Source organism: Dermatophagoides farinae, chromosome 8 (genome assembly GCF_024713945.1).
Source record: "Dermatophagoides farinae isolate YC_2012a chromosome 8, ASM2471394v1, whole genome shotgun sequence".
Classification (NCBI taxonomy): domain Eukaryota; kingdom Metazoa; phylum Arthropoda; class Arachnida; order Sarcoptiformes; family Pyroglyphidae; genus Dermatophagoides; species Dermatophagoides farinae.
The window spans coordinates 2,540,443-2,562,440 of record NC_134684.1 but is presented as its reverse complement, the minus strand read 5'-3'; the positions used below and the strand labels follow the sequence as shown (position 1 = coordinate 2,562,440).

General features: G+C 29.2%; 1 protein-coding gene and 1 pseudogene across 1 annotated transcript; both read left to right on the top strand.

Moving 5' to 3' along the window:
- LOC124495704 (cell adhesion molecule Dscam2-like) overlaps positions 1–17,500 on the top strand; it is a 46,154-nt pseudogene extending 28,654 nt beyond the window's left edge.
- Positions 17,501–17,536: 36 nt separating this feature from the next.
- Positions 17,537–19,102, top strand: LOC124495705 (fatty acyl-CoA reductase wat). The gene has a single exon (XM_075733449.1). The coding sequence runs from the start codon at positions 17,537–17,539 to the stop codon at positions 19,100–19,102; it is 1,566 nt and encodes a 521-aa protein (XP_075589564.1).
- The last annotated feature ends 2,896 nt before the right edge of the window (positions 19,103–21,998 follow it).

Genomic DNA, 21,998 nt, shown 5'->3' with positions numbered 1-21,998 from the left:
TCAATAGAAAATTAAACTACCACTTGGTATATTGATGCATGTTGTTGTTGAAATTTTGGTGAAAAAAAAATTCATTTTTTAATGCCAATAATTTTTGCTCATTCATCCATATATATATTCATACATATATGCTATAACGACATGAAGGTTTTTACCCGCGTGTTATAACGTGTGTGTCATATCATTCAATATATGAAAATTGTTTGATTATTGGATAAAAAAAAATGGTGGCAACAACAACAAAATGGTATAGAGAAAAAAAAACGTATGGAAATATTCAAATACTATGTTTGTAATTGGAATTGAAATGTTGTTCATGGATTTCAATTTTTTTGAAGAAACCAAATGAACAAATGCAATGAATAACGACAATTTTCATTCAATTTGCTTGCTGTCAGACGATGAATATTTCGTTTTCCTTGAGAAAAAATAGGGTGTAAATAAACGAGGAAAAATTTTTTTTTTTTTTTTTTTGTAATAATTTGAATGGAATAATATGAATATATGAATTCACACAATATAGCCTGAAGGTATTATAGATCTTACGTTTTTACATATTTTTTTTTCTTTTCATTGCTGTCATTTTTGATTTCGTTTTTGTAATAATAATAATAATTTTGAACAAAACAAAACAAAAAAAAATTCACGTTTTTCTTGATTTATTTTCTTTTTTTCTTCTGACGACTATGAATAAAAATTTTCATCATCATTTAGACATTGGTTATCTCCCCCCCCCCCAAAAAAAAAGTCAACGAATGTAATGATATTATTATTACTATACTAAATTGAAACACACCTTGTCACATTTGTCTTTTATGTCCTGAAGCATTTTATTTTTCCAGAACATCAAGTTTTAATTAAATTTTTACAACTTTTACATCATTTTTCTTCTCAAAATTTGTTTAAAAATTTTCATCATCATCATTCTTGTTTAAAATGATTATAATTGATATTTTTTTTTTGCTGAAAAAAAGCATAAAAAAAGATACTTTTTTACGCCAGACACACACACACACACATGAATATTAGCGGTAGCCACATTCATTTCCTATTGCCATTGATCATGATGATGATGATGATGATGATGACGATTGTGATCAGAATAATGGCCTTGTTTTAGATGAATGAGAAGAAGAAAAAAAAATTTCATTTTATAGTTTATGGATTCAATATATAGATTTCTATCATCATCATCATCATCATCAACATGGTAATCATGTGAAAACAGACACACAGACACACACACAGACACGAAACGTTTTATTCCAGAATGATATAGTAGCAAATGGGGAAAAATAACAAAAAAAAAGGTCGTCAAAATTATTGGATACAAATAGAGAAAAAAAGAAAGTGAAAAAAAATATGCGAAAAAAATCCCATAGTTGAAATAGAAATTAACCTAATCATTATGATGATGATGATGATGATGATTATGATGGATGACTGATGACTGATGATCGTGTGGTCGATCTGATCACATCGACGCCCGAAAAAAATATATTTTTCTTTTTTCCTCCGTTAGTTAGTTAGTTTTACTACTACTGGAAATTGAGAAAAAAAAAGAGAAAAATCGTTTTTTTTTTTATTTCGGCTGCCATAATCATCACTAAACCAATATAATGTGTATATATAATGGAAACAAAAAAAAAAAAAAAAAAATAAACTAGGCCATCACAATTCATTTGTACGTCAAAGACAATCCAATACGACCCCACTGGAAAAAAAACATTCATAATATTCAAATATATAATTGCAATGATAATGATTCATAAAAAAAAATAGCAATCACAGAACCAACCAACGAAAAAAAACGTTATCAATTTTCACAGTATGAATTTTCGATTCTTTTCTTTTTTTTAAAAATTCCACATCGATGTAATCATTGATTATTCTGTTTCAAATGAATATTTTATATTCAAGTTTCATATATACTCAATTATTCTTGATGATGAATCTGAAATTAAAAAAAAATTCTTGTCTTTTTTTTGTTGTTGTTGTTGTACAGGATGATGTTGATGATTAATTAATTATATTCATCTTATATGATGATTATAATTCTGATGACTAAACACAATAAATTTCATTTCCATTTGATCTGGGTAAAAAAAAAAATTTTAAGACAAAATTCAAATGGCTCAAAAATGGCTTTGCTAAAAAAAAAAACATCTCGACAGCCATCAATGATAATGATATTAGTGCGGTAATCAATGCAGAACCACCATCACCACCACCACCACCACCATCACCATTGTATACATTATTTGCATTTCTATTGACATAAATGCACGTTCATCCATTCATCGTTTGTAACCGACGTCGATGACGACGACGACAACAACAACAACGACGAAAAAAAAAATGCCGACGATAGTTGGATGCATATTAGATGAAAACGATTGCCATATACACACAAAAACACACTTATACTATATCAGTTTCTTTCGCATGGTTTGAGCTTTCCGAACTTGATTTTTTTTTCTTTTCGTTTCTTTCTTTTAGCATTCGTAAGCAAAAGAAAAAAATATTCTTGGTTTATGGATAGGGGAAGCAAAAAAAAAAAAAAAAAAAAAAAATCCTGAAACGGTTGTCTGAACACAATTCAAACCAAACGGGAAAAAGAAAAAAATTCATGCATGTGTGTGTGTGTGTTCGTTCATATACACATCAGTTCCGATCAGAATGGAAGTAAAAAAAAAACCAAGTTACACATGAAAATTTTTCGAAAACAATTCGATAGATTTGTTTGAAAGAGAAAAGCACTCGACTTTCGATGATGATGATGATGATGATGATGATCACTGCGTGGATAAGTATTTTCCAACAACCAAAATCCACACAAGACAATTTGGTCAATACACACAGTAGGGTGGTGTTTGTTTTTTCGTTTTTGTTTTGTTCTGCTGGAAAGGAAATTCATCAAAAGATAAAACAATGGATAAAGTAAAATTAGAAGAGAGAGAGAGAGAGAAAAAAAAAAAGAAACGTTTGATTCGGTTCATTTACGATTTTTTTTGCAATTTAGATTGATTCAATGATTCTTCATGAATTTTGTTCTTGGACATCATCAATGGATCGAAAAAATTTGAAAGTTTTTTTTTTTGAAAAAAATTAATTTTTCATTTCAATAATGTTAATGGATTTGGTAATTATTATTGTTTTTCTTTTTCTTTTTTTTTTTGCTCATTTTATATTTTTCAAAATAGTGGTTGAGCGAACAAATACAGCATCGATCAAATCATCATCATCATCATCAGCATCATCCACAAATATCATGATGATTGATCATCATACAACAACAAGTGCCAAACAACGTGAACAAACATCAATGAATAATGATGATGATGATCAAATGATTCGTGTACGAGTGTTAAATTCATCAGAAGTATATGAAGGAAATGATGCAATATTAAAATGTGAATACAATCGTTATAATTCATTATATGAAGTAGCAGCTTGGTTTCGTGATGATGGCCGTATTTATTTACCATTAGAACGTCTTGTATCCAGTATACGACGTACATTGTCCGGTGGATTATCGACATCTTCCTCATCATCATCATCATCATCATTATCGTCCAATAAAATTCACTATGGTAAGTTTAGAATGTTAGAAATTCTTGAATCTACACTAAACTAACTGTGATATATATGTTGACATTTTACCATGGTGAACAACGAAAGGGAAAAAAACTTCATTTTAATCATTATTTGTGTTATATTGACTACATCCAAAAAAAAATTGGGCTAATTAGCGAATTTGTTTGTGTTTTTTTTTTCACCATTTTGAATTCTAAATCTTCAATACTAGGTAGCTGTTAATTTTTATTTTCTTTGTTTGCAATTCAAATGTAAAATACTTGGCACAGAAAAAAAAATAATTTGCCATGAAATTCCAATTCGAACAAATTAGCCATTTAGTTTTTCAATGTAAAAAAAAATAACGGTAACAAGCCCTGAAAAAGTGCAAGAATTTGTTTTTTCTTCTCTTTGTGAATTGAGAAAATAAAAAAAGAGAGAGAGAGTGAGAGAGAGAACTTTGCTTTTAAAATTCATTAAGAACTCTTAATAATAATAATAATAATATAAAATTCAGCGAGATTCATCTGGAATAAATTAGCATCTGGACTTTTGAGTAAAGGAATAAATTATTCTCTTGTTTCCCTATTGGGAATAATGTACCAAAGAAACAAAAAAAAAAAAAATAATAATAATGATGGCTAAATGTTTGTGAAAGAATTTTTCTCTGTTTACCAAAATGTTTGAATCTTAAAAACAGATGGGTTGAAATGTATTAGATTCCATAAACCAAGAAAATTCATATCCAAAAATCCAAATTGTTTTCTCTTCAATAGCCAGACGAAAAACAAAAACAGAATTAATAATTGAAAGAAAACAAATTTCAATTTCAATATGTGAATTTAAAATTGTTTTTTTTTCTGTTCACCGATTTGCAAACAACTATTATTTTTTCTTCAACGATGGTCAACGATTCATTTCTGTTTTTTTTTGTTCGGTTATTATTTTCATTTTTTTTCCCTATTACAATATCGAATTGTTTGTGATTCTATTCCCGGATAAGAATTGTCGTCATCGATTTTGTTGTAAATAATATCTGAAAATACAAATAATAATAATGGCTTCTGAATGGATTAAATTGAATCTGAACCAATCCCCCCCCTCACCAACCAACCAACCAACCAAACATACATACATACATTCATTCATTCATACAAGTTCACGTCTGTTTTCATTTCATTTCTTTATTTTTGTTTTTTCCAATGTATGCGTTTTTCTTTCTTTTTGATCCTTCTTTATGGATTGAAATGAATTCATTTAGCGATTGGAACCATTATTATTGGAGCTCTTACCAGCAGCAGCAGCAGCAGTAGCAACATTCACTGTTGTCGATATTGTCGTATAGTTTGTATGTTTTTTGTATTAAATGTAGCGGCCAGTACGTGATTGTAATCGGTAAAATGGACAACAGACCAATGTCGATGGTAGATGAAGAAGAAGAAGAAGAAAAAAAAATTTATTATTCAATACAACAAATGATTGGAACAAGAGCCATTCGATTTTTTTTTCTTCTTCTTCTTCTTTTCATCTCATTCATTGGTTGGCTTAAGCTTGCCATCATTGAATTTGGTCTGGCCACTATACATACATACATGAAACGTCGTTGAACGTTGTCGTCATTTTTTGGGAGAAAAAAAACGACAACCAAAAAAAAAAAGCTAATCAAACTAATCATATCACATACACACACAGAAACACACACACACATCAGATCAAATCAAGAATATAGAGCAAGAGAACGAGAGAGAAAAAAAAACTAAATCGAATTGCAAAACCAAGGACAATGTGTGTGATGACAAAACACGTTAATTTTGAACACAAAATAATGATAATAATTAGATAACGACGACGATGTGAAATCAAATCGATAATGGATGTGAAAACAATGTTCATATATATGAAAAGTTTATTTGTTTGTCGTTTGGGATGATAATGGCCAATGTTTGGACAAATGTTTGTTTCAGGTTTTTTTTCAGGTCTCAATAATAATGAAAAATGTTTTTTTTTTATCACATGAATTTGTCAATCAATTTCAAGTTTGAATTCAAAAAAAATTTTTTTTTTATTTTCATGTGTTCATATATTTTTTTTGGTATTTGAAAAGAATTTCGAACCATACAAAAAAAAAGTTATTTATGGAATGTTCTCTCACATTCACGCAATAATATTTATGATAATGTGAACGTTTGAATTGAAACGAAAAAATAAAATCCAAATCGAATCGCGAATGGAATGAATTTTTATGGTCAATTTTTACCGACATATGCATTAAAATTTGTGTGTTATTTATTTCTCATTTTTTTTGTTTTGTTTTGAAATATCGGTAATCAAAAAAAAAAAAAAAAAAAAAAAAAGGAAAAAAAAGTTAAATATGAACCCATCATTTATATTGTGTCACATTGAATGATTAAATAACATCATCATTTTTTTTTATTTCCAGTAAATTTTTCCACAATCAAACATTTTGTTCTACCCGGTAGTGGTGATTTGCTCATTTCAAGCGTTAACTATCGTGATGCTAAACATCGTTATCGTTGCCAAATTCGTCACCAGATTACAAATCGTCGACAATATTCTCAATCATGGGCACATATTTTATTTAAAAGTAAGTTTAATTCATTCCATACACATGATTCAAGATGATTTTTTGTTGTTGTTGTTGTTGTTGAACCAATATTATTAGAAACAAATGATTTTTATAATTCCGGTCCAAGACTTAATCCACAATTACAAAGTCGACATACGGTTGCCATTAATGAAGGTGAATCTGCATTTTTCTATTGTTCATTTGATGGTTATCCAACACCATCTATTGAATGGTATCATACTGATCTGAAAACATTAAGTACTGGTTCTGAATCTTTGGCCCAATCATCATATTCTATCGGCTATGAGCCGTATGTTGCTCATTCATCATCCAATAATAATAATAATAATAATGTCAATGGTGATCGTAATGGACCCATTCCAATATCGAAACAAACATCAAATCTAGCCAATGGTCAATATATTTATGGTCGTAATTTTCTTTCAATTGAAAGAGTTTCGATTGAAGATACGGGAATTATTTCTTGTGTGGCTAACAATTCTAATTCCATCATACGACATGAAATGCTTCTTTTTGTCAAAAGTAAGTTCTAATTATATTCTAAATTGATCTAATTTGATTGACATGTCGATCATTTTATTTTGTATAGGTTTCTTACAAGTTTCATTACATACAACATCTTCGATGCCATTTCCTGGACAAGATGTCACATTAAGCTGTAATCTGACAGCTGTATCATCATTTTTTTCTACCGTTCAACCAAGTGCCTTTTCTAGTTCCAATATATTTGCCAGTGAACAAAATTCCAATCAAAATAGCCATCATCATCATCATCATCTTGATCAACAACGACAACAGGAGAAACGTTTTCGTGAATTAATTAGCTCACATTTTATGCTCAACATTAATTGGTATCATAATGGACGAATGATCAATTATGATCATCGTAAAAGACGTTCAGCTGAAGAACTTTTACTAATAAGAGATTTTCGTGGTCCAGAAGATAATGGTGTTTATCAATGTTCAATACGATTGACTGCTCCTGATTATGATGAAGAATCATTTATGACTGCCATCCATATTAATTCTATTGGTTAGTATTTGAAACAAAATAAAACAAAACAAAAAATTGAAAACAATTAGTCACAATAAATCACAATTGTAATAAGTGAACATTATTTTATTCTAACCATTATCATTATTATTTTATTTTATTTCTATAGAAAAACCACCAGAATTTGTTGATGTTTTTACGGATCAAATCAAACAGACTGAAGGTCCAAAACGTGATTATCTTTCATTGAAATGTTCCGCTTATGGTATACCAATGCCACAAATTAGATGGTTTCTTGATGGCATAGAATTATATTCCAATGGTCACGTTCGAATTGAAACTTTTACCGAATCATACAATAATATGGTTGGATCTCAACCATCATCTTCTTCTTCTTCCTCATCATCATCTCCATCATCTTCATCGTCTTCGTCATCATCTTCAACAACAGCATCACGATCTATGCTTTCTGTATCGTATCTCAACATAAGTTCTTTACATTCAAAGGTCTGTTTGTTGAAGAAAACAATATTTATTGAATTGGATACTAACTAAATCCTCTTTCTTTTTTTTGTTGCCATAAAAAACAATTTTTTACCATTCTCTATTCATTCAATAGGATGTTGGAATCTATGAATGCATAGCGGATAATTATTTAGCTAGCATATCACATCGTGCACGAATCAATCAAATAGGTCCACCTTTTATAAAACCATTGAATAATCAAACTGCCGTACTTGGCCGACCATATACTATTAATTGCACGTATGGTGGATATCCGTTAGAAGAGGTTTATTTTGTTAAAGGAAAAATTGGCAATAATGGTGGTGGTGGTGGTGTTGGTGGAAAATCATCATCTACCGGTAGTATTGTGTCATCAAGTAATAATGGTGAACTAAAACGAATGCCATTTGATGAACGACATTTAGTACCAATGCTTGGTTCAATTACTATAACAATAGTGGAAAAAAGTGATCAAGATTATTATCGTTGTGTGGTTGTGACCAGTAGTGGACAAAAAGCTGAACAAGAATTTTATCTTCATGTTGCTGGTAAGTGTGTTGTGTTGTGTTGTACGGAAATTGTCAAGAAAAAAAAAATTCATTCTGGATTTTCGCTCTCACTTTAACCCTTGTTAAATCTTCCGCCTATTTACTCATTATTATGATTATTAGCGTGTGGATAATTAGAATGTTGAAAAAATAATCATACTTTTTTCATTGTTTTCATTCTTTGTTGAATTTGTTTCGTTCTAGTTGCTCCGGTCATCAGTCCGATTGTATTTTCGGATAATTTTGAAGAGGGAAAACGTGGATCAGCTGTTTGTACAGTCACTTCTGGTGATCCACCTATACAGATTTTTTGGTTTAAAGATGGAATACCATTAGAAACAATAAAAACAATTGGCTCATCAACGCATGGTCGACCAAATAAATCTCATCATTATGTTCATCATTTGAATCAGATTCAAATTGTACCAATTAATGAATTTATGTCATCATTGATTATTGCCAATATTTCTCGTCATCATCAAGGTACCTATACTTGTATGGCTTCATCACCAATTGCGACGACAAATGTATCGGCATTTTTATCGGTAAAGGCAACTCCACAATGGTTATTGAAACCGGCCGATCAAAACTCTGTTGCAGGTGAATCACTTACACTTGATTGTCAAACATCAGGTCAACCACCACCTGTAATTCGTTGGAAATTTTTAAAAAATGAGGTACACTATTTTGGATTTTTTTTTAAATTGTGATGAATAGCTAATAACTCTTTTATGTCTGAATTTCAATTTCAGCCTTATCGAAATGAACCAATACCAATATTGAGTAGCCAACAGATTCATGTACTGGAAAATGGTTCATTATTTCTACGAGCTTTAGAACCAAAACATTCAGGAATTTATATCTGTGATGCATCCAATGAAGTTAGCAAACATTCGATCGAATCTCGTGCCTATGTAACTGTCAGCAGTTTGCCAAAAGTGTCCATACAGAATACATTGGGTAATGCAGCCGCATCGATACCAAATTTAATTTCCAAAGGGTCAAATTCAATGTATCGTGGCTACACAATGGATCGATTAGTTTTACGTAAAGGATCACAAACACAGTTGATGTGTTCAGTGATTGGTCTGGAACAACCGATGGTTGCCGAATGGCTACGACCTAATGGCGAGACTAGTGATGAATGGAATGAAAAATCAAAAACAAAAACTTATCTTGATTCATCGCGTATAGTATTACGAGAGGAAAGTAAAATGAATGAAAAACGAGCTTATCTATATATTAGCCATGTTGGTCGTATGGATACTGGCATCTATTGTTGTATGGGTATCAATAGTAATGGTTATACAGTTTCATTTATCGAGCTTCTTGTACAAGAACCACCAGATATGCCTGTCAATTTTCATGCACAAGAAATCAATAGCCGTTCGATTACATTGAATTGGTCGATCAGTTTTGGTGGTAATTCACCAATCACATCTTATGTGGTTGAATATCGACCAATAACAATAATGTCAAATACAAATATAAATACGAATACGAATAATAATAATGATGATAATGACAACAATAATAATAATCATCATCATCATAACAATAATAATAATATCAAACATAAGAATGGACAACAACCGGATAATAGTAACGATATTGAAACGAAAAGTAAGTGTCTCATATTTTCCGTTACATTCTTTCTGTTTTTTTTTCTTATTTTTATTCTATTCAACTACTCGAAAATGTATCTTGAACTTTTTTTTTTTTTTTGTCTGATAACATTCATATATTTATCCAAAAAGCTGTTTTTAATGAGCCAGATTTTGACTATCTCACTATTTTTTTTTTATTATTCTTGGAAAGATTAGTTTTCATAATATGCTTTTTATTCTGATTCTTCAATTGGTCCGGATTAAGACCATTAGTAGTAGTAGAATATCACTAAGAATGAAATGAGAAAAAAAAGATGCTTAGATACCATCGTTTATTGGTGAGGTGATCACATATATACCAAATTGAATCGTTATTATTATAGAATCTCTATGGACCTTGTTTGTATGAATTTTTTTTTGTACTGAGATAATGATGATGATGATGATGATTACCAACACCAACACACTTGGAAACACTAGAATAATCGAATGGGTATTATTGTTAAACAAATTTATCCATACATATTCCATTTATATTTTTTATGTTTCATTTTTTTTTACTGTTTTGTTTGTTTTAATTATATAAGGCTTATTTTGCTATAGCTATAGCTATAGCTGCAAGAATCTAATCAAATTGTTATTGTTATTATGATTATACATCATTTATTCATTTATAGAATCTCTAGAATTTGTTATTAATTTTTTTTTCTTCTATGTTATTTTTATAATTGAATAATCAAAATAGTTTTAACAGCTAAATCATTGACAACTACCATTACGATTAATGCACTTAATCCTCTAACTACATATGAATTTCGTGTTTGTGCCATTAATGAATTGGGCGCCAGTCCATTCTCTGATCCATTGATTATTAACACCGAAATGGAAGGTAAGTTATTTATTTATTTTTTTTTATTTCGTTTGAATCAATAGAAAAAAAATTCTATCCCTGCTGATATCAGTGATAATAATAATGATGATGATGATGATGAGAAGCGCAGAATCGTACGATGTTGATTAATCATCCAGAATCGATCGATCCACTATTTATTTCTCTTTCTCACTGTTTCTTGTTTTACTTTATGTGAAGAGCTCACAAACTTGATAAGTGGCTTGTTATAATAAGAGTAATGATTATCTTTCATTCTATGTTCCGGTTTTTTTTCGTTCATTCGTTCCAGAATTAACGAAAAAAAAAAATTCCAAACACTAGAAATTTATCGATTGATTTTTTATTCTATCACTACATTAGTATGTGTTTTTCAAGTGTATGTAATCGAATATGATATCTGCGTATATAATAATTAGCTACTACCACTATTGCTACTACTACAATTCTGTATGATAAAATTGTTTGGTGCATACATCAAATAACGAATTTTCCAATTTTTTTTTCACCCATTTATTTTCCTACGAATTGAATGAAAAATCGATTAAAGAAAATGTATTTATAGAATCGTTACCGTTGTAAACATTTATTATTATTATTATTATTATAAAAACAACAAAAAAAACGATGATTATAATATTGGAAACTGAAAACTTTTTGTTTTCGTATTTCATTCATTCACTATTTTTTTCATGCACATTTAATCATAGGAATTTTTAAATCAAATGTCCGAAAAAAAAGAGTAGAAAATCGAAAAAGTTTTTTTTTTGCTTCTCGGGCACCAACTAAAAGTGCCAATCAAAATGGTGTGGAAAAGTTTTATTTTGATAAAAAAAAATAGATATCTTCAAACCTATTCATTAAGTTTGATCGAATAAAGCTGTTGAACTGTTTATATATGCTAATTCTTAGGCGAATTTTTTTTCTTTTTCACATTTGTTGTTTGTTTGAATTTTCAATATCGAATCGTTTTTTTTTCTTGTTTTTTCTTATCTTTCTGGTGAAACCCAGCTCCTTCATTGATTCCATTAGACTTGCGAACATTGGTGCTTGGATCACGGTCGATCAAATTGATTTGGTCAATTGTATTAACAACAGAACCACCAATCGAACAGATCGATGGATTCTATATCGGATATCGACCTGTCATTTCATCTACTAGTAGTAATGGTGTTACAACGAATAATGTTGTACAATCAAGTGGATCAATCATCGATCCATCTACTGGTATTATAATGATGATTGGAACAAATGCTGCTGCTGCTGCTTCTGGTGGTGGTGGTGGTGTTGGTGGTGTTGAACGAATAACAATGATAGATCAATCAAACAATGGTGGTGTTGATCAAAGTACAAACAATAATAACAACAACAACAAACCCGTTATCATTTCAAACAATGGTGCAGTCAATAGTAATCTGAATAATGGAAAAGCAGTACCATATACGTTTAAAATTATGTATGAAGATCATTCAAAATTTGTATCATCAAACATTTTATCAATGGCAATCTATAATGGTTCGAATGTATTACAACGACAAAACAATGAAAATAAACAGCCATCGAATAATAATAATATGACAACATTTTGTGAAGTGATACGTACATCAACCGATTCAGATAATGGCAATATTAATAAGCCTAATAAATTTTATCCAACCAAACAACAACAACAACAATGGTCCACAATGACAATAAATCAACGATCCAAATTGAATGGATTAAAATCACGTGATGATACACAGATTCGTTGTGTATATGAATTTGTTGTGAATAATTTACAACGAAAAACAAGATATGGATTTATTATTCAGGCATTCAATGCTAAAGGAACTGGCCCGGTAAGCACTGAAGTGTATGCACAAACTTTACTCAAAGGTAATATATCATATTGATTGTCGTTTTTTTCTGGATAATTACATTTTCTCTCTCTCTCTCTCTCTCTTGAATTCAGATCCACCGGGAAAACCTGTGATAAAATTAACCAATGTAAGCCTATATGAGGCATCATTCATATGGTCAATGCCACATGTCAATCATAATAATGGAAATGAAATTGGCAATGAAATACTAAATGATTTTGACATGGATAATCAAAATCCGATCAATATTGAAGGCTATATTATATCATATCGTGCATTGATCAAACGTATCACAGCATTTTCCGGTTCATCAATAGTAGATGATACATTATTCGATCAAGGCTGAATTTATTCATCCGGATTCTATTGATGATGAAAATGATGAACAACAATTATATGGTCGTAAATATCAGGCTAATAATTGGGAAACAATATCCGTTTCGGAAAAAATTCAAGGACATACATTACGTAATCTTCGTTGTGGTACATTATATCAGGTTCGTGTAGAGGCATTCAATGAAATGGGCAATGGTGAACCATCGGATGTGCTACAATTTTCTACACTTGGACAAGGTAAAAAATGAAATATTTTTTTTTCTTTTGCAAGCAATATTCATTCCATTATGGTATTATACCGTATTAAAACCATAAAAAAATTATTAATTTTTTTTACACTTTTACAATCGAAAATTGCAAACAAAAGGCTTAAAAAATTGATTAATTGCAAATACCTAGTATGAATAGGAATGGGGGAAAAAAAGTAAAATAAAAAAAAAACGACAATGCTGCACTTGAATGAATGATTGAAAAGCGGATCAAATCACAACACACACACACACACACCAGGCTATAAAGATTGAATTGAATCCAATTAATCAAAATTTTGATTGAATTTTTTTTTGTTTGCCACTTTTCTCATCGTTGATTATTATTGATCTTTGGTGCAAACACATAAATACTTTCAACAAAAAAAATGGAAAAAGATTTTTCATCAATTCTTTTTTTTTCTAACACACTTCATACACACATCAACAATGTGTTATCGGTTCCCATGATTCTTAATCCTATATTGATATTCAACTATATAACTATTCTGTTCTGTTCCGATTACATTCTTTTGGTGTGCGTGTGTGTTTGAGTGTGAGTGGGTGATTTGATTTAAACTCAGTTTCAATTCATACAATGAAAACAAATTATCTTTTTTTTTTATTCGCAAATAAAAAAAAAAAAGAAAATCGAGAAAAAAAACTTGTCATTGCTTTGATGATCGATTTTTTTTCTCGTTTAGGCTGTTTTTTTTCATTGTTGTTTTATTATTATTATTATTATAATAATGGCCACACAATTCATTGTGATGATGATTTTTGATTCAGGTTACTGTAATATTTTTTTCTTTCTTTCATATAATCAATTCATCATCTTTTCTGGTGATTCACTATCTTTTTTTTCATGTTTTTTTATCAATGATTATGCATCCAAAAAAAATTATATAATAGAAGAATTTTGATTCGTTCAAATCTACTTAATGCAATCACTCAACAAAAATGAAGTGAGAAACAAAATTCGATTTAAAGAAAGAATATTTGAAAAGATCATGATTTTGATAAATTCTGTCCGAAAATTTTTTTTTTTTTATTTAAACGATTATGTAGATGGAATTTTCCCATTTTTTTCCTGATTTGATTTTGATTTTTTTTTTCTCAGTTATAGTTTGGCAATGACTTGGCTATTTTAGACCAAATGATGTGAGAGAGAGAGAAAGAAAAATTGTGTGGATTTTCAGTTTTCACTGAGGAGCTGGGCAATTTTTGTTTGTTTGTTTGTTTTAGTAACGATAAAATCTTCAAGTTTTCAGCAACAATATTAACAGCTGAAAAGTAGTAATAGTGGTACCCATCTTTGGATCATTTGATATCGAATCGACTTTGATTTGATATCAAATGAACCAATTTTTTTTTCTCTGAGGTTTGAATGTTGATATGTTTTTTTTTCTAATATAAAAATATATGTTGTATTTGGTTTTCAAATATTTTTTTTTCTGCTTGAAATGTTTGTCAAAAAAAAAGAAAAAAAAATTCTAGACACACTGATGGAGCAAGCAAATAATAATGTTGTTGTTACATTTTGAAAATGTTGTTATTTTAAATAGATTTTGATTTGATTTGATAGTTTCATTTCTATCTTTGTTTTTTTTCTTCATGTTTCTGTGAGTGTAAATTAGATTTTTGTTTCCAATAAAGTTTTTTTTTATTCTTTTTTTTCAGTGAAGAGATTCACGATAGGAATCTAGTGAAAACAGAATTTTTTTTTTGTTTTTTTTTTCTTGGTCATCACACAACCAATTTTTTTTCTCCGCTTTTGCTTTCTCATCCGAATTTGAACTTATTCATAGTTGAAGAATGTATATGAAAAAAAAACATTTTTCTCTACACTTGTAACTTAATAAAACAAATCATGACGCCTTTTCAAATTATATAATGATGATGTGGATGATGATGATGTTTTTCACATCATACTCACACAAATATAGACTTCAAATGGCAAAAAAAACAAAAAAAAAAAAAAAAAAAATTGATGAATCTTGACAGTTGACATTAAATTTAATTTATAATCTAATTTCATCTCATTTTTATCCCGCTTATTTTTTTATTTTATTTTTATTTTTTTTTTTTTTTTTTGTATAAAAATGGCTAATGGTAGCGCCAGCAGTGCCAAATAGCAATGCATTCATCATATCGAATATAACTTCGGTCATGTTAGATTTGGATCGTTGGAACAATGGCCTATGTCCTATAATTAACTTTGCATTACGTTATCGTATAAAGGATCCGAAATTTTTATCATCATCATCGAATGATAATATAAACAACAATAACAATTGGATAACAGTTTCTAGTTATTTAAAACCTGAATATGGTGCCATGTATATTATACGAGAACTAATACCGGGTACTTGGTATGAATTGAGTATTATTGCAACCAATGATGCCGGTGAAAGTGAATCCCGTTATCTATTTTCAACATTAACATTGGATGGTGCAACCGTTGAACCATTATATGCATCCGATTATAATCGTAGACATTTGGGCGTTATTGGTGGTGTTACACAAACGGACAGCATATTTGAAGATCCAATGATATTGATACCGGCTACTTGTGCCATACTTGTATTGTTGGTGATTGGTGCTGCAACCATTTTCATATTTATAACTAGAAGTAAAGAAGCCTTATCGCGTACTGAACATTGTAATTGATGCAATTTTGAACGAATTCACTGATTAATAATAATTTTTTCTTTAATTGTTTTTTAGTTTGTCGACATCGAGAAAATAGCCGAACTGATCAATTATCATTGAATTTGTTTACGAAAAATTATTCCAAATCTGACTTGATACGTTCATATAATGAAGGTGGTAATTGTGGTGATCCACATAAATTAACTCAAATTGAAACATTGAATTGTGGTCAATCAACAGAAATGATCAATGGTGGACCAATAATGAATATTACATCACAATATGTTGAAGGACCAACATCGTTGACCACTTATACAACAAGTGATTGTGATCCAAATAGTTTGCCACCAATTATGGATGGTGTTTGTACACCATCACATAGAATCAGTAAATTAGCCAATAGTAAACCTATTGTTGAATCATTTTATTCAACACCATGTATTGCTACACAATCCAATTCAATGTTGACTACACAAACACCGCAACAACCGCCGCCTCAATCAACACAATTAACCAATTCTTATTGTACACAAACAATGAGCAAACCAAATACGGCAACAAAATCATCACAACTTTTGGATGAATTTAATCATCCTCATCATATACATCATCATCATCATCATCATGAAGAATCAGGAATAATTTATGAATGTAATGGTAACAAACAACAATCACAACAACAGCATCCATATTATACACATTCACAATTTTTAAATCCATGTCCTTCAAATTCAAATGATACAAATACCACTAGTTTAGCGTTGCAACAATTATCAAAGAAAAAATCGGACAAAGATCATATCTATGAACTTCCAAAGCAACAGCAGCAGCAGCAGCAACAGCAACAACAATCTAATCCATCGAATAACGTTGAACAAAATGTAAAAAGTCATTAGATTTTGATATTTTTGGATTTTTTTTTCTCATAAATCAATTCTAAATTCCCATTAGGATGCAAATTTGGTTGTACTGATGATGCAGCAGCAACAGCAACAACAAAAACAACAACAACAATCGTCTATGGGAACAATGAATCGTAATCAAGTGACATTACAAAGTCCTCATCGATTAAGGTAACATTTGTATGGAAATGACGAACGACAAAAAGTAACTTTTTTGTTTTTTTGCCATTTTTTTTCAGAACCGATCAAATTGGAAACTTGCGAAGTTTTCATCAGCAGAATTTTTGAAATTTTTTTTTTTCGATTAACTCATTTTCATTTCTATTGTACGTCAGTGATAATTGTGCTAAATGACGTAAATTTTCCTCTATCGACTATGTTAAACAAACAAATTTTTTTCCCTATGGTGTCTATCCTCGGAAAATTTATCTTGTGATCATTTGATATTTTACAAATATACATACATCATACACAGCCATTTATTGTGCCTTTATCATAATCATCTTCATCATCACAATTATTGCAACCAAATTTAACTTTTGGTGTTTTGTTTTTTTTTTCTTATTATTGATTTATTCATCTGAAATGATTAATTAGTTTGTAATTTCAATTGGAATTTATGTGAATTTTTCTTTTTTCTTCTGTTGATAAACCCTTTGTTCACTATTACTTGAAATATGCAATCAAATGTGCACATGTACACAACAATTCAAATATCAACAAGAGAAAAAAATGATGTTCGATTTAAATCTATATAAATAAATTCTTTCGAATCAATTCCATGTTCATTTTTCATTAATTTCCTACAAAAACATGACAAAGTTATCGATTAAAGATTTTTATAATGATAAAACACTATTACTGACCGGTATCACCGGTTTTGTTGGTAAAGTTTTACTTGAAAAACTTTTACGAGAATTTTCAACATCATTAAAATGTATCTATGTATTGATTCGAGAAAAAAAATCTCAAACACCTGAACAACGATTGGCTCAATTATTTTTCCAATCACCGATATTTGAACCACATAAAGACAAAATTGATCTTGTTCATGCAATCAATGGTGATATTACTGCTAAAGGCATGGCATTATCCGAAAATGATCGTCGAAAATTGATTGATGAAGTGAATATCGTATTTCATTCTGCTGCAACTGTTAATTTTACCGGCATTTTTGAAAAATTTATTCAACAAAATATTGATGGCACAAATTCAATGCTGCAATTGTGTCAGAAAATGATTCATCTTCAATCGATTGTTTATGTTTCGACGGCTTATGGTAATTGTCATTTGAGAGAAATCAAAGAGAAAATCTATCCAGTTATTCAAGACGAAAATTTTGATTCATATTTAGAACATTTAAAACAAAATTATAGCAATTTAAATTTTAAAAAAGGTCATCATTCATTACTTGGCCGACCTAATCCATATACTTTATCAAAATCGATCACTGAATGGATGATTCAAGAACGATATCCATCACTTCCTATTATAATTTGCCGCCCTTCAATTGTGAGCAATTCTTTCAGAGAACCAATACCAGGTTGGTGTGATTCATTAGCCGGTTGCGCTGGTGCAGTCATTTTGACTTCACTTGGTATCGCTCGTTCATTTATATTCGATGTTAATTGCAAGGCTGACATAATACCAGTGGACATGGTGGTCAATTCGTTGATAATTTCTGCTGCATATCGAGCATCATCATTGTTTACTCACGATAAACAAGTTATTCATGTAACTTTGGGACAAAATCAGATTACATGGGGTGAATTTTTCAATATGACAATCAATCTTTCCGATACACTACCACCAATGAAATTGATTCGACCAATCAAACTGCATGGTAACAAACATCAATCGTTTATGGATCGTATCAACTATAAATTTTCATTGATATTCTCGCATTATTTGTTTGCATATTTTTTTGACTTTATCTGCATTCTTATTGGTCAAAAACCATTTATGATCAAATTGATCAAAAGATTGAATAATAGTTCACATGTTTTGAAGCCATTTTCTTGTAGTGAATGGAATTTCCGATATCAAAATCTGAATTTCATTACCAAACACATGGATAAAAATGAACGTGATGTTTTTTGTACCGATATCAACATTATTGATTGGCCACTATATTTTTATAATTTTATTTTAGGTTGTCGACGTTATATATTGAAAGATCCGGATTCAACATTAAAAATGGCCATTAATCGTCAACATCGGATTAAATATATATTGATTACGATGAAAATAATTGTCACTTTATTCTGTTATTGGCTAATACGATCACCATTGCATTTGGTGGATATCTTTTATTCATACATTGTAGATTTGTCAGTTTGTATTGGCATTGTTTTGTATTTCTTAAATTTTTATGGCTAAATTTAAATTTAATAAATGATTTATAAACATTGGTTTACATAATAAAATTGATTTTTGTTTGAATTTTTTTTTCATTAGTTTATTTTCCAACCAATAGATGGCGAACCTTATTTTATGAATTTTTATTTCAATCAATCAATTTGATTTGAGATTTTTGTTTTATTATTATTGGATTGGATTAACACTGGACAAAAAGACGTAATGTATTTTTTTTTTTTTTTGGTTTGGTTTCGAACACTCATGATAATTTCATTTTTTTTTCTTCGTTCAGATTTTGACAGTTTAATCCAAAATGTTTATTATGAATGAATGAATATGAAAATCTATTATTCATCATCATCATCATCATCATTATGGCTACTGTGTAAACGGATGTAGATTTATTGTATAAACAGTGAGAAAGAAAGACAAACAATATTCTGTCCATCTTTCTATCAACATGAATGGTGATAATCATTCATCTTGTCTATGGGTTTTTTTTGTGTGTGTGTGTGTGTGTGTGTGATATAAAATAAAATACTTGGATTCATTATTCATCACACACACACACACATACATTGTGTTAACAATCACAAACAATTTTCTCATATTAGTATTGTGTGTGATACGATAATTCCAATTTTTGGATCAAAATGATCAATATCCATTCACAAACACACACACACAGATACAGACGGATAAACAATCCTTTTTCCTATCGATTCATTCATCATCATCAATCAATCTTAATAATTTTTTTTTTGGCATTGCTTTTCACAAATATTACATTGTATGCGGATCATATATAGACCTATTATATATATGATTCAATGTATAATATAAACATTTCATCATTGGCGTCAAAAATGAACCAAAAAAAAAAAAAAAAAATGCTAAACATGGAAAATTATTATTATTTTTGTATTCCGAATACAAAATTTGTTCATAATAACTTGTTATTATCATCATATCATTATGATAATAATAATGGTAAAATTATCAATCCATTTGATAATCGAATATTAATTGACCAATTAAAGTATGTGGCTGATGAATGTGAATGATTTTAAAAGTGGCCAATGTCAATGGACAATGTTAATATGATTGGATAGATTTTTTTTTCAAAATTTTTGTTATTTTTTAAAACTTATTATATTCACCAGCAAACATTATTCACCAACACCCATTTTTTTTTGGAGAACAATCTCTCGTTGGCCCCATTATTTGTTGGATTCAAAATGAATATATGTATAGCTGTTGTTTGATTAAAATGTACTTCCGTTAAATTGATATTTGATTTGAAATTTATCCTTATATATATTTATATGGCTTGAAATAAAAAAAAAATCGATGACAATGATTATATAGACTGCGATATGAAAACGTTTTTTAGTTTTTTTTTTTTAGTTTTTCAAATAATTGCCATTGAAATTTGATCATTTATTCATTTTTATCGTCTTGTTACGACGCTGAAATTATATTCCAAACATTTTCTATTCATTCAATGCAATGATGATCCATCATTTAATTTCATTGCATGATGATGATGATGATGATTATCACTATCGCATATGATGTTCCAAATTAAAATGATGATGATGATGATGAAAATGTTAATCATGAATGAATTAACATACAAGGTACGAAAAAGCCATATTATAATGATAAAATTTACAGTTATCAATTATTTGTATGGGTGAAAATCAAAATCAGAAATCAAAAATCAAAAAAAAAAAAAAAAAAAAATTTCGCCATTATAGATGGAAAAAAAACGACGAGCCATCATCATCACATTATAATGTCGTTATATCGTTGTAAATTGATCTGATAATTTTCAAAAATTCCGAAAATTAAATCTTTTTTTTTCAACGGTGATAACGGATTTTATTTTTTTTTCGCAAAAAAAAACAGATTATTTATCACAAATTGAATTCGATTCAGTTTCCATGTACTAGACTTTAACTTTTACAGTGTTTGAAGGTGTCAATAAAGAAAAAAATAAAACTAAAAAATTTTTTTTCAATCACTTCAAAATCAAGATCAATGATGATGATGATGATGGTGGAAAAAAATCTGGGCTTTTGATTATCGACGTTGAGGAAGTTTTTACTTTATATTTTTGAATTTGTAAAAAAAAAAAATTTAAAAGTCACTTATATCACCAACAACATGAACAAATGGACATTGCTTCAAGGCTTGGATTGGATTTTTTTTTATTTTATTTTTTCATCATCTTAATCACAAGACGAGAAAAAAAAATCACATGCCCACAAAAATTTTTTTCTTTCCCCAAACATAAACTACTAACAACAAAAAATCTTATAAGCAACAAGTTGAACGAAAATGAAAAAAAAACTAAATAAATTTATATTTGTAGATTGAATGAAGAATGAATGCATTCAAGTTCAAATGTCCATTTCATTTCCACATTTATTTATCATTTACCATTTATATTTGAGTGAATGAATGAATGAAATTCAATTATCATGCTATCACTGTGAAATGATGATATGATCTATGTATTTTATCCAGTACATGAGTAGTATTGAAACCCTGCAGGTATGTATGAATTTTTTTTTTCTTTTTTTCATCTTCATCATACATTCATACAAAAATATGATCCACAAACGCAATTTTATTTTGCTATTACTGTCAATTTAAATTATGGAGAAAAATGATGATTTTTTTTATACGGACTGAATAGAAACAAAAAAAAAATAAAATAAAAAACAAAACAGAAAAAAATAACGGTTTGTTTGATTTGTGTGTAGAGAGAGAGAGAAAAAAATGATGATATTTACCGGATATTCTCGGGTAGCCGTAAATTTTTTCATATTTCATTTCTTCTTTAGCTTAAATTATGATTGATTAATCAAAATAGGCCAAAATTATCATCATCATCATCATCATCATGATG

Coding starts and splice junctions, on each gene's coding strand:
- LOC124495705 (XM_075733449.1), top strand. CDS start 17,537: ATGACAAAGTTATCGATTAAAGATTTTTATAATGATAAAACACTATTA.